Below are 12,984 nucleotides of genomic sequence, written 5' to 3'. Positions count from 1 at the left end.
GCGCTTTAGGCATGCCTTTGTGAGGTATATGGGTATTAGCGCGACTATAAAAGTGCCATATTATTATTATTATTACCTCGAGGCGATCAATTTATAATGATGAGTATTATTTACTCAAGGCGCCAAGAAATTCCAAATGCAGGAACCTTTGTGAGATTAATCTGAGTGGTGTTATCACTAATTATACCTTTTATAAATTCATTAACTGACCATCAAATTGAATGATGACAAATAACATGTGTAAGAGTTACACCACCAAACAAAGGGACACAGCAAAGAAAGTAGTGTCGCGGCTACAGCGTATTGCATGCAAGTTTGATTGCCTGAAAAACAACACAAGTTATGGGCCGACACTGTTTTGGGGATCTGAGGCAGACTTCATTGTTACATAAGAAATATGCTTAAGCATTTGCTGTAATTACTTGAGTTAAAAGCTGTATATACCAATGTTCCTAAGTAAAATTTCAGATTTAATTTGCAATGGCAAAGTGGGGTTGTTTAGTTTATGGATTCAAATATATCAAATGTGTGTTTTTGATATCATAGCATACATAATAGACATCATATTTTTACATGATTAAATATTGAGGTAAAAAACACAGAAATAGGATCAAATTGGATCATTCACTATACCATCCAAGCATTTCAAAATCTGAAAAAGCCTACACTGCTGGGATACTTTATTACAATCAGGGGGCTGTGGGGTAGACTAGTGGTTAAAGCGTTGGCTCGTCATGCTGAAGACCCGGGTTCGATTCCCCACATGGGCACAATGTGTTAAGCCCATTTCTGGTGTTCCCCGCCGTGATATTGCTGGAATATTGCTAAAAGCGGCGTAAAACTAAACTCAGTCAGTCAGTCAGTATTACAATCAGATAAGAACTACCACAGATATTTTCAAATAACGGCATCTGATGGGCATCCACCCTTCCTAATGTCCCACTGATAGGTTGAAGAAATTCTGCCAAGGTGGACAGTAGCCCAGTCCCAGCGTCCGTCACGGTCGAGGGAGCAGGGGCTGACCAGTTTGCAGCTAGGTTTAACGTAATTAGACTGTTGGCGAGAAACATTAATTGCTCTGGATCAGTGGCCCTTTAACCACTGTGTGTGTTTATGAGTGTTCTTTTTCTGAGCTCAGCTGTCCTGGCTTCTGAAGGGGAAAAAGGCTTGTATAAAACCTGACGCGTTGGGACTGGTTTCAGCATGTTTTGCTGAATGTTGTTGTGCCAATGACAAAGGGTTTAACGTTAATTGTGATGTTTCATGTTTCCAAGGCTTCATTATTTTTCACACCAGTATGTTATAAGCATATAGCAGTACTGTGGCATAAAACAATATTCACTTGCACAGGTGTGTCCAGAAAAAGCAGCTACCAGAAGGTGCAACATCCCAGCTTATCTGGCGGAATACTTCTACACCATGTCTGTCAACAACATAAAAGCCTACAACACTGAAGGACAACCCTATCTGTCTGAACATACCATGGAAGAAAGACCAGAGGTTTTCAATAAATGGGAAAAGGTAGGTTTTCATCAGAAACCCGAGTGTCAAGGTCAGCTGCTAAACCATGGTTCGATGCGACAACTTTTGTCATGTTATAGCTCACCTGAACAAGATTTACATGACTGTTGTGGTGTTATGTTACCAGTCAGTAGTTCATTTGTCCATTTTCTACATATCTTAAACCTCAGGCTTTATGGTGAGTGAGTGAGTTAGTTTACACTGCTTTTAGCAATATTTCAGCAATATCAGAGTGGTGGACACCAGAAATAGGCTTCACATTGTACCGATGTGGGGAATTGAAACTGGGTCTTCAGTGTGACAAGTGAGCGCTTTAACCACTAGCCTACCCACAGCCTCCTCAGGCTTCATGACTTGATGTCATCAGGCTTGAGACTTGATGTGTTGTGTAAGGCACGAAATCCAACTGCATCCCTTTGGCACATCAGAAAGCCATGATCTTTGGTTCAAATCCAGACTGGTTATGTTTCTAGGTTTCTCAACACCGTACCCATCCCTTGCTCTTGGGTTTTGCGTCAGTGATCAATATCTGAGGCGTAGCTGCCCACATTCTGCTGACAAGCTATGATGCAACTGGCTTGCTTGTGAAAATGAGTGAATATTCCAGCAATATCATAGCGAGGGACACCAGAAATGGGCTTCTCCTGACTGAACTGAACTTTATTCACTCAAACTGCACACTGCAGCATAAGAGGTACATAAATAATATTTACATTTATACAACATAAAAGTATATGCAAACATTATTATAGGTGCAATGTACAATGAGCTAGTTACATAATAAGTTATTGAAATTATTTCTTAAATAAAGCCATAATTTTTGTACAAAAATTGAAAGTTTTCTTAAAGTTCCTAGTTTCTTGGTGTTAAATAGGATATTCATTTTATACATATTTGGTCTAATATAATAATACCTCTGGATATGTTTTCTCTTTCTAATTCTAATTTAGGATATATAATTAAATAATGAAATTAGGTCACCAATATAATTTAAGTTACACATAGTATACTTTCTATCATTTACTGGGATTCGTCGCCATCTACCTGTCTCGACTGGAAGAAAATGATTGGAAGTTCAAAATTTTAACAAGTTATTGTAATGCAAGAAAGTTAGGTATGGTTCAAAATTGAGAAATGGATTTTTGAAAATGCTATAAGTGGTTGCTTTGGAGGAGGTTTCAATTGTTGACATCCATGTTTGCTGATAAATATCTTTTAATTTACTTTTGATAACAGTTTAAAGCCAAAATATACTTTTAAAATTTTGGGATTTCCAGATAACTCATTCCAAGATTGTCAAATTCTCACAGTGTGCCCATGTGGGGAATCAAACCCGGGCCTTTGGCGTGACGAGCGAACACTTTAACCACTTGGCTACCCACCGCCCTGCTGAAAGCAACACAGCAGCTCTTTCACTATGGTCCAGTCATGTTTTAAATGGCTGACACATTGAAACTCTTGGTTTTGATCAATGTCCAGTCATTTCTGAATATATTGTACTAAAATTTGACATGCAGTAACTATGTGCTATGATTAACAGTGCCATGTGCTGTATATCATGCATCCTGATATTTGTCTCAACTTCAGTCTTTATCTTGTTCTTTTACCGTTGTGGATGGTGATTGTGCACTGTCATTAATTGTAGCCCTGTTTATATCAAGTAGGGCTGCACAATATAACCGGTTCAGACATGAAAACGATACGTATTGCGATACGCTGATCGAAAACCGGTATTTTGACTTGCATTCGGATAAGTTCGTAACACTCTGAAATGTTCGGATATTAACTTGTATCATTTGTGCCAAATATTATTTACGATTTTATTTTGTCATGATTAAAAGTTGTTACTAAAGCTTAATCAAACATAGTGATTTTGTTGTGTTTTTGCTTTATAAATCAAGCACTAACTCCATTATAAGTATTTATTTGTTCACAAATACTCCTTGCAATATTTTGCGATACATATCGCAATATATGCTTTTGCATCACAATATATCGCAATATGAAAATTCTATGCAATACCCACCCCTAATATCAAGTGCATGAATCTTTGTGTAAGGTGTGAGGGTGTCCTTCAGGGTAAGACAATGGGTACTTCCTTAGCATATCCTTGGTTACCATTGTAAGACCTGTGATATAATATGGCAGCAAGATTTGCCTACAGAGGCCTGCAGGTGGGGCTGTTTCTCTGTGTATTGTCAACTGTATATCGGCATGTTGGCTGAGAACTATACATTGGCCAGAACCTAGTTCCACAAAGTGATCTTAGTGCTGAGGTTATCACTGAGCCTGTATTAAAATATGTTAGTTATGATCACTTCAGTGTTAAGACTGTTTTGTGGCATAGGTCCCAGGTCTGAGGATTATGAGATTTAGATAGTATGAAATGAAGCCTGTGTGATTGTGTGCGATGTTGTGTTTCAGGGGATGACTGGGTTTCCCTGGATTGACGCCTGTATGAGGCAGCTGCGCAGTGAGGGATGGATCCACCATGTGTGTCGCCACGCCGTCGCCTGCTTCCTCACTCGAGGCGATCTGTGGATCAGCTGGGAGGAGGGACTTCGAGTCAGTATATCCTACAATACGTTGAGGCAGTATATCCTAAATACCTTGAGGCAGTATATCCTGAATACTTGGATGCAGTATATCCTAAAGTACTTTGAGGCAGTATATCCGACACTACTTAGAAGTAGTATATCCGCCAATACTTAGAGGCAGTATATCCACCAATACTTAGAGGCAGTATATCCTATCCGACAGTACTTAGAGGGAGTATAACCTTTCCGAAAATATTTAGAGGCAGTATATCCGACAATATTTTGAGGCAGTATATCGACAATACTTTGAGGCAGTATATCCGACAATACTTAGAGAGGCAGTATATCCGACGGTATATCTGGCAATATTGCGAGGCAATATATCCGATGGTATATCCGACAATACTTTGAGGCAGTATATCCGACATTACATTGAGGCAGTATATCCGACGGTATTTCTGACAATACTTTGAGGCCTTATATCCAACAATACTTTGAGGCCTTATATCCAACAATACTTTGAGGCAGTATATCTGACAGTATATCCGACAATACTTTGACTCAGTATATCCGACAATACTTTGAGGGAGTATATCTGACAATAATTAGGGGCAGTATATTATACAATACTTTGAGGCAGTATATCCGATAATATCAGAAAATTCTGACAAGACTTTTGAAGTAGTATAACTCACTTAATATAACTAACTTCCTTTGACATTTTGATAACATTGTTATTCCATATTACATGCAACCTGAAAGACATCATTTCTTTCTTTGTCTTGGCATTTTGTGAAATTGTACTGGCACTTCAGATCTATCAGTATCATGGAAACTTAGACAGGAAATTATGAATTTTGTACAGGCCATTAATGAATATCCTTTGCCACAGACAGCTTGAGGATTCTTAGAGTCATTTATAACATCTAAAACATTAACAGGATTGAGCCTGGTGGAGTAGGGTACTACTTAAAGAATGTACTGAAAATACAAATAACAGGCTGATTGTGTTTGAGCACTCTATATATGCTGCAGTATTGTTAGGCAGCATCACCAAAGAAAATCAGAGACTGGACTAGAAATTTGATAATGTGTTTGTCCATAATACAAGGTAAGTCTGTATTCTGCTTTTGACATACGCTGTCGGTTCATGCAGACTTGGTAACACATGTGATACATGTGGTCTCACGTTAGGCAAGTGAGTTTGTTCAGAATTTCCTCTGTTCACCCAGCAGAAAATGGGTACCTGTTGGGATAAGTCGGGTGACTATAACCTGCTAGTGCCTTACAGACAGCTTCAGTTATCCAGAGTAATAATGAACTGTCTGCACGATGAGCATGCTGTCCGTGTGGATTTAGCGCAATGTAAATGAACTAATTATTAATTAATTATTATTATCCCCCGCAACGCGTTTTGTGGGGGGATTAAAATGGACTGTCCGCGTCCGTCAAAATGCACATCTGTCTTTTCGATCCTTCTTCACCAAACTCGGCACATACATGGATCTGGTGGTGTACTGGTGCCTTTTGGTGCATTTGAATAAAATATGTTTAGGCGTTTCCATTGCAACAGAACTCTAAAACCGTTCAATATTTTTTCTTCACCTAAAACTTGGCACATACATAGATCTGGTGGTGTACTGGTGCCTTTTGGTAGTTTTGGAATTCTGAATAAAATATTTTTGACGTTTCCATGGCAACAAGTTTGACTTAGCCTGAAATTGTGGTAGTGCTCTTTTCCGGAGCTGAACTCTAAAACCGTTCACTATTTCTTCACCAAACTTGGCACATAGATAGATCTGGTGGTGTACTGGTGCCTTTTGGTAGTTTTGGAATTCTGAAAAAAATATTTTTGTCATTTCCATGGCAACAAGTTTGACTAAAACTGAAATTAGTGGTAGTGCTCTTTTCTGGAGCAGAACTCTAAAACCATTCAATGTTTCTTTACCAAACTTGGCACATACATAGATCTGGTGGTGTACTTGTGCCTTTTGGTAGTTTTGGAATTCTGAATAAAATATTTTTGGCGTTTCAATGGCAACAAGTTTGACTTAGACCGAAATTGGTGGTTGTGCTCAATGTTTCTTCACCAAACTTGGCACATAGATTGGTCTGGTGGTGTACTGGTGCCTTTTGGTTGTTTTTTTGGATTTCTGAATAAAATATTTTTTGGCATTTCCATGGCAACAAGTTTGACTTAGACTGAAAGTGGTGATAGTGCTCCTTTTTGGAGCAGAACTTTAAAAACCTTTCAATACTCTCCTTCCACTTTTCTATATACACACCTAAATATTTGACATAATCATAACTTGTAGACATAATCATGAAGAGTATTTTGCCATTGCGGGGGATATTGATGACTTTGTCTTCTTGTTTTAATTAATGGTCATGAAAACCTTTTGTCTTATTTCAGACATTTTTGACGTACCTCCTTGATGCTGATTGGTCAGTATGTGCTGGAAACTGGATGTGGGTATCAAGCTCTGCCTTTGAGCGTATTCTGCAGTGCTCCAAATGTTTTTGTCCAGTTGGTTACGGCCGCCGTATTGACCCATCAGGAGAATTCGTCAGGTAAGTCAGTTGTTCTTGTGAAAACAAGCCTGGAGATTCTGTGCCAGTTCAGTGAAGTAATAATAATGTGATGAGAGTTGTTTCATTATGAGTGACGTGTCTGTTGTAGTTAACCTTGTTCACCCAAACCATATCTATAAGGAACAAAACACGATCTTGTTGGGGTCTGTCTCATTAAGAGGAACATCATTTTGTATCCATGATCTGTTAATTTGGCAATTCATTGTTGAAGTACAGTTTCTTCCGAGGCCATGAAATATTGCTCTGGTTTGGGGAAAGTGAATCGGTGTCCTCCGAGGCCATGTTTGAAATCCTTGTCACTTCTGGAAACGTTGTAAGTGATGATCCATACTTTCAGTTCCTTCACTGGTTCTTGGTTCAGTTACCGCCTCCGCGTTGTAGTGGTTAGAGCGTCCGCCCAGAGAGCGGAAGGTCACGGGTTCGATCCCCGACAGCGTCATACCGAAAGACGTTAAAATATGGTACTTGTTGGTCCCTGTGTGGTGCTCGGCATTAATGGGTAGAACAAGGACTGGTCAGCTCGAGTCAGTATAATGTGTCTGAGTGGGGTATTCATGCTTCACTGCGGTGTGGTATCTCAGTGTGCTAGCACTATAAAACCAGCTTAAGTCTGGGCTAGTACAAACAGCCGCACATGCACATACACACGCATGCACGTCATCTTATGAGCAAAATATTCTCAAGCACGACGCTAAACCCAATTTCACCTCACCTCACCTCACCTCTTGGTTCAGTGGGTACTTCATGACTGTGATGTCTGAAACTACCAAGTGTTGTTGTGATTGTTAGTTCAGAATAACAACATTTGTTCATTCAGCAACAGTTACCATGACTCACAGCTTTGGGGTAAAATGATATCAGTTAAACGACACAATGTCACTTCATTTACAACACTTGTGATATTCTGGCTTGTGATTACCTGACTTTGAAGATCAAGGTCAGTATAGTCAAAATACACAGACAAGCAGTTTTTTAAAACATGCTGTATTTATGATCCTAAAATTACCAAACTAGTCCAGTCTGGGCCCTTATTCTCCTAAAGCTTCAGTAGCCCTACAAACTTCTTAAGTCCATTCGTAACACATTGGCTACGATCAAAGATAAGAATTCTTAGGGCTACGAATGTTTCGAGAATAAGGGCCCTGCTTCTTAATGCTTACAGTAATTAGAACATTCACTGTGTTCATTCATTTAGTAACTTTTTATGTAGGAATTAACTTTTGGGTTGGAACATCAATGTCTGTTGACCTCTCACAGCTTTGTTGTATTTGTCATTAACAAGCAGTAAATGTGTTAAGGAGGTATGCAGGATAAGTAAACAAATATAAATAATCTTTACATTTTACGAATTTGTAAGGGTTTGGTTTGCGTTTCAGACGCTACATCCCGGAGTTGAAGGACATGCCCCTTGTGTTTCTGTACGAGCCATGGAAGGCCCCTCTTGAAATCCAGGAGAAGGCGAAGTGTGTGATAGGGAAGGATTACCCATCGCCTATCGTCGACCATCGCAAGGTGTCCAAGCAAAACAAGGAAATGATGGATGCAGTTATGCATGTCCTCAAGGACAAGAGTATGTATTTTCATATTTTTCTATCTGTGTTTATTCCTAGTCAAGTGCGACCCGTGAAGATCCGGGGTAGAATAGGTCTTCAGCAACCCATTCTTGTCATAAAAGGCGACTATGCTTGTCGTAAAAGGCGACTAACGGGATCGGGTGGTCAGGCTCACTGACTTGGTTGACACATGTCATCGGTTCCCAATTTCGCAGATCGATGCTCATGCTGATCACTGGATTGTCTGGTCCAGACTCGACTATTTACAGACCTGCGCCATATAGCTGGAATATTGCTGAGTGCGGCGTAAAACTAAACTCACTCACTCCTAGTCAAGTGCCATTAGGAACTGCAATTTGCCATGCAGAGTTATGTCCCCTTACAATGTTGGACTCCTGTGGTCATTGTGTTGAGTCCAAGATAACTGTTATTCTAGACGCTGACACAAAGTGCGTTGTTCATCACATCATATGAATTCTATATCACAATGTGTCTGTGGATGATTATGAACTCACTAAGAATAGGTGAGGTGAGGTGAGGTGAAATTGGGTTTAACGTCATGCTTGAGAATATTTCGCTCATATGACAGCGTGCATGCGTGTGTATGTGTATGTGCGGCTGCTTGTACTAGCCCAGACTGAAGCTGGTTTTATAGTGCTAGCCCACTGAGATACCATGCCGCAGTGAAGCATGAATACCCCACTCAGACACATTATACTGACTTCGAGCCGACCAGTCCTTGTTGTACCCATTAATGCGCAGCGCCAGGCAGGGACCAACAAGTACCATATTTTAACGTCTTTTGGTATGACGCGGTCGGGGAACGAACCTGCGACCTTCCGCTCTCTGGGCGGACGCTCTAACCACTACACCACGGAGACGGTTCACTAAGAATAGGTGATTACATTATGTGTTATTGATGTTTTTCATCTAACCAACTGTTTTGCCTTGAACTGTCATGGAATCTGCCTTGTGTACAAATTCATGTTGTCTTTTTTTTGGTCAAAATGGGTTGTAAGTCGGATCATTCAGCACAGCCAGGAATTACCTGGAACCAATGGCTGAAGTTGTTGTGAAGGTAGTGAACATATGCAGTGCTTGGACTCAGTTTATCAGAGAATCTCATATCTGTTGCACAAACCAGTTGCAAGGAAGCCATTAACTGCCAGTTTCTCGGGCCCATAACTATGCCACTGTTCTGTTAATCATGGCACTCATGTAGACCTTCCGACTTGAGGACCTCATTTGGCAATTCAGAGTGCAAACCTATCTCGGTATGCTACTGCACCATCTCACCATTAACCTGCGTGAACCTTTGCTTCATCCGAACAGAGGATGCATGTGCTTAGAAACAACAACCCAACCCAAGAGTGGTTTAAGTGTCACAAGGTCTGCATGTGTTTGCAGGAGCTAAAGTATGATCTAATCATAACTGAAAGTTATCCATAGCAACCACTGCTGCCAGTGGCTGTTAGCACCAACCGTTGGCCTAAGTGGCGACTACAACTGTGGCAACTACCAAGCCTTACCAAAATGGCAGTTAGCGTTGCTTCCATCACAAAGGTCAATGACCACTGCTGGGCAACAATACCTGTGAAGGTCTGGGCTAGAATATTGATCTTCAGTAACCCATGCTTGGCGTAAGAGGCAACTAACGGGATCGGGTGGTCAGGCTCGCTGACTTGGTTGACACATGTCATCGGTTCCCAATTGCGCAGATCGATGTTCAAACCGTTGACCACTGGATTATCTGGTCCAGACTCGATTATTTACACATATAGCTGGAATATTGCTGAGTGCGGGGTAAAACTAAACTCACTCACTCACTCATGCTGGGCAACAAAGATGGGATTTACTGGAAGCAAGGGGGATTGTGGACTCCCTGCCTCTTGGCCTTGGCAGATGGACAACTGATGACCTGGAAGTATTTCAGAATAACAGTACAATAGTAATATGGTTTGTAAATGTCTAAAAAGGTCATTTATTGACCAGAACTAAATGTAATCCTGTCTATTTTCAGAAATATCTCACTGTGCCCCAACCAGCGTGGAGGAAGTGAAGACATTTGTCTGGGTCCCAGAGCATACCTTCTGTGAGATGGAAACCGACCACAAGAAAGTTTAAGCCTCCTCATGGACCAACAGCCAGTGACACAGCACTGCAAACAAAGCAAATGACTTGTGCTTGAAATATTTATTTTAAAAGTGCTATGAGCCCATTTATACCCACAGATGATGTGTTTCAGTTTTCAAAGTTCATGTTCAGTCAAACCTCATTGTGTCAGAAAACCTCATTGTGTCAAATATGGATCTGTCAATTTCTGGTTGTTCTGAACTCACCTCCTGGGGCTCTGAATGTTCCTTGTGCATCTATCATCATATGACTGGATCACTTTATCCTTTGATTGCCCAGCAGTCCTGACCTCTTATGGTAGTCCCAGGGGTGGTGGGGTAGCCTAGTGGTTAAAGCGTTAAATTCGCTGCGCGAAAAGTCCGGTTCAATCCCACATGGATACAACTTTCATCTCGATTCACGAACAGCTAACTGCTCTCTCTACGATTGCTGCAGTTTACGTCTAAGGCAGGATGCTTTCTAATGGCATACCCAAATCCAGTCTAGCCAAGTTACAAGCACACCTTACATCAAATGTGCAAGTACATAATTATCTACACATTTAGTTACTTAATTATTTTCAGTGAAAATTGAAAAATGTGGAAAAAGGAATCTACAAGCTGTGACTAAGAAGACTGTGAGTAGTTCAGTCAGTCAGTGTTAAATGGAACAATATACAATGTGTACGATACTACGTGAAACATTATTTGTTACAGTATAGATACAACACTGAAACATGAGACCTGAAAGATGAAACTGTAGATGACTAGACAACATATAATGATGTCCCACAACATGATGTTGGGGTTTTCAGAAATTCCCTTTGTTGTTTGTCTCTAACCCTGGATTACGTTTCTCAGGTCTCCACGGCTATGCCACAATGAGGTTTGACACATCTAGAATCATGATGACAATTTAAATAAGTTATGTTACAGGCCAAGTTACAAATTTATTTTATCAGAAAAACCCTTTGAGGATGCTTATCCTGCGAAGCCTAGATGTACTGTTACTCAAGAAAACTGGGTAAATTGATGAACATCTCAACATGGCATTAACTTCTTTTTTTTTATTGAAAATATATTTTGTTGGCACACATTAGTTTTTAAATAATATTATTTATTAAATCAATACTTTCATTATGTTTAAATACACATAAACATCTTTTTTTTATTGAAAATATATTTTGTTGGCACACATTAGTTTTTAAATAATATTTTTATTAAATCAATACTTCCATTATGTTTAAATACACATAAACATCTTTTTTTATTGAAAATATATTTTGTTGGCACACATTTGTTTTTATAAAATATTATTTATTAAATCAATACTTCCATTTATGTTTAGATACATAATTAGGGGAGTACTTAAGCCTTATATTCTATTTGATTAATTCCTTCTGAAGACTATATATTTTTGTGGAAGTTTTTTTATTACTTTACAAAAGGTGGAAGTTTTTTTATTACTTTACAAAAGGTGGAAGTTTTTTTATTACTAATGGTGCAGTTTATCAACACAAGTATATTTACGCTTGTTTCTTTTAGTTGGAATTTTAATCGTTTTGAAGGAAATATGTCATTTAGTTTTATGAACATAAAATGCAAGAAGTTTTTTTTAATTTTGTATAAATTGGATCGTGGAAAACAAAACAAATATTTTAGGTTACATTAGTCAACAGAGGTTGGAACATGACAGTCCTCACCATTGAGAGGTTGTCTTTGTGCCTGGTGTGCTGATTGTTGTATGGATATTGCTTGTGCCAGTATTGCGCACCTTTGCTTTCATATCTTGTGGAGTATTTGTAGTTTGTGTGCCTTTTGATGATGTAAGAATTACCTTGGGTAATCTTTGTCAAGTGACTCAGCAGTCAAGGCATCAGCGATCGAGTGTCGCATGTGTCAGTGATCTTGTGTTGCATGTGTCAGTATCTTGTGTCGCATGTGTCAGTGATCTTGTGTCGTATGTGTCAGTGATCTTGTGTCACATGTGTCAGTGATCTTGTGTTGCATGTCAGTGATCTTGTGTCACATGTGTCACGTTGATGTGATCACATATTGCAGTCATGTGTCAGTGATCTTGTGTCGCATGTCATCATGATGACAGTGATCTTTCACATGTGTCAGTGATCTTGAAATGTCACATGTGTCAGTGATCTTGTGTCACATGGCCTCATTGTCATCATTGACAGTATGAAGGTTCAGAATATCTCTGTATTGGTTATCTTATCTTCAGTAAAATAGGGCGGTGGGGTAGCCTAGCGGTTAAAGCTTGTTGTCACGACCTTGGGTCACCTATATCAATGACAGTATGAAGGTTCAGAATATCTCTGTATTGGGGTGATATAAGTGACATTATCTTTTCTTCATGTAAAATAGGGGCGGTGGGGTAGCCTAGCGGTTAAAGCGTTCGCTTGTCACGACCTTGGGTCACCTATATCAATGACAGTATGAAGGTTCAGAATATCTCTGTATTGGGGTGATATAAGTGACATTATCTTATCTTCATGTAAAATAGGGGCGGTGGGGTAGCCTAGCGGTTAAAGTGTTCGCTTGTCACGACCTTGGGTCACCTATATCAATGACAGTATGAAGGTTCAGAATATCTCTGTATTGGGGTGATATAAGTGACATTATCTTATCTTCATGTAAAATAGGGGCGGTGGGGTAGCC

At 39.6% G+C, this 12,984-nt stretch overlaps 1 protein-coding gene across 1 annotated transcript; it reads left to right on the top strand.

Annotated features, from left to right (window-relative positions):
- Positions 1 to 1,419: 1,419 nt before the first annotated feature.
- On the top strand, positions 1,420 to 11,777 carry LOC124276166 (cryptochrome-1-like). The gene is made up of 5 exons (XM_046711831.1): positions 1,420 to 1,521; positions 3,946 to 4,086; positions 6,472 to 6,629; positions 8,027 to 8,220; positions 10,224 to 11,777. The coding sequence occupies exons 1-5, from the start codon at positions 1,420 to 1,422 to the stop codon at positions 10,325 to 10,327; spliced, it is 699 nt and encodes a 232-aa protein (XP_046567787.1). The 3' UTR covers positions 10,328 to 11,777.
- Positions 11,778 to 12,984: the final 1,207 nt, after the last annotated feature.

This window comes from Haliotis rubra, unplaced genomic scaffold (genome assembly GCF_003918875.1).
Source record: "Haliotis rubra isolate DU_JTF1 unplaced genomic scaffold, ASM391887v1 Scf2067, whole genome shotgun sequence".
Lineage (NCBI taxonomy): Eukaryota > Metazoa > Mollusca > Gastropoda > Lepetellida > Haliotidae > Haliotis > Haliotis rubra.
This window is presented reverse-complemented; position numbering and strand designations above follow the sequence as displayed.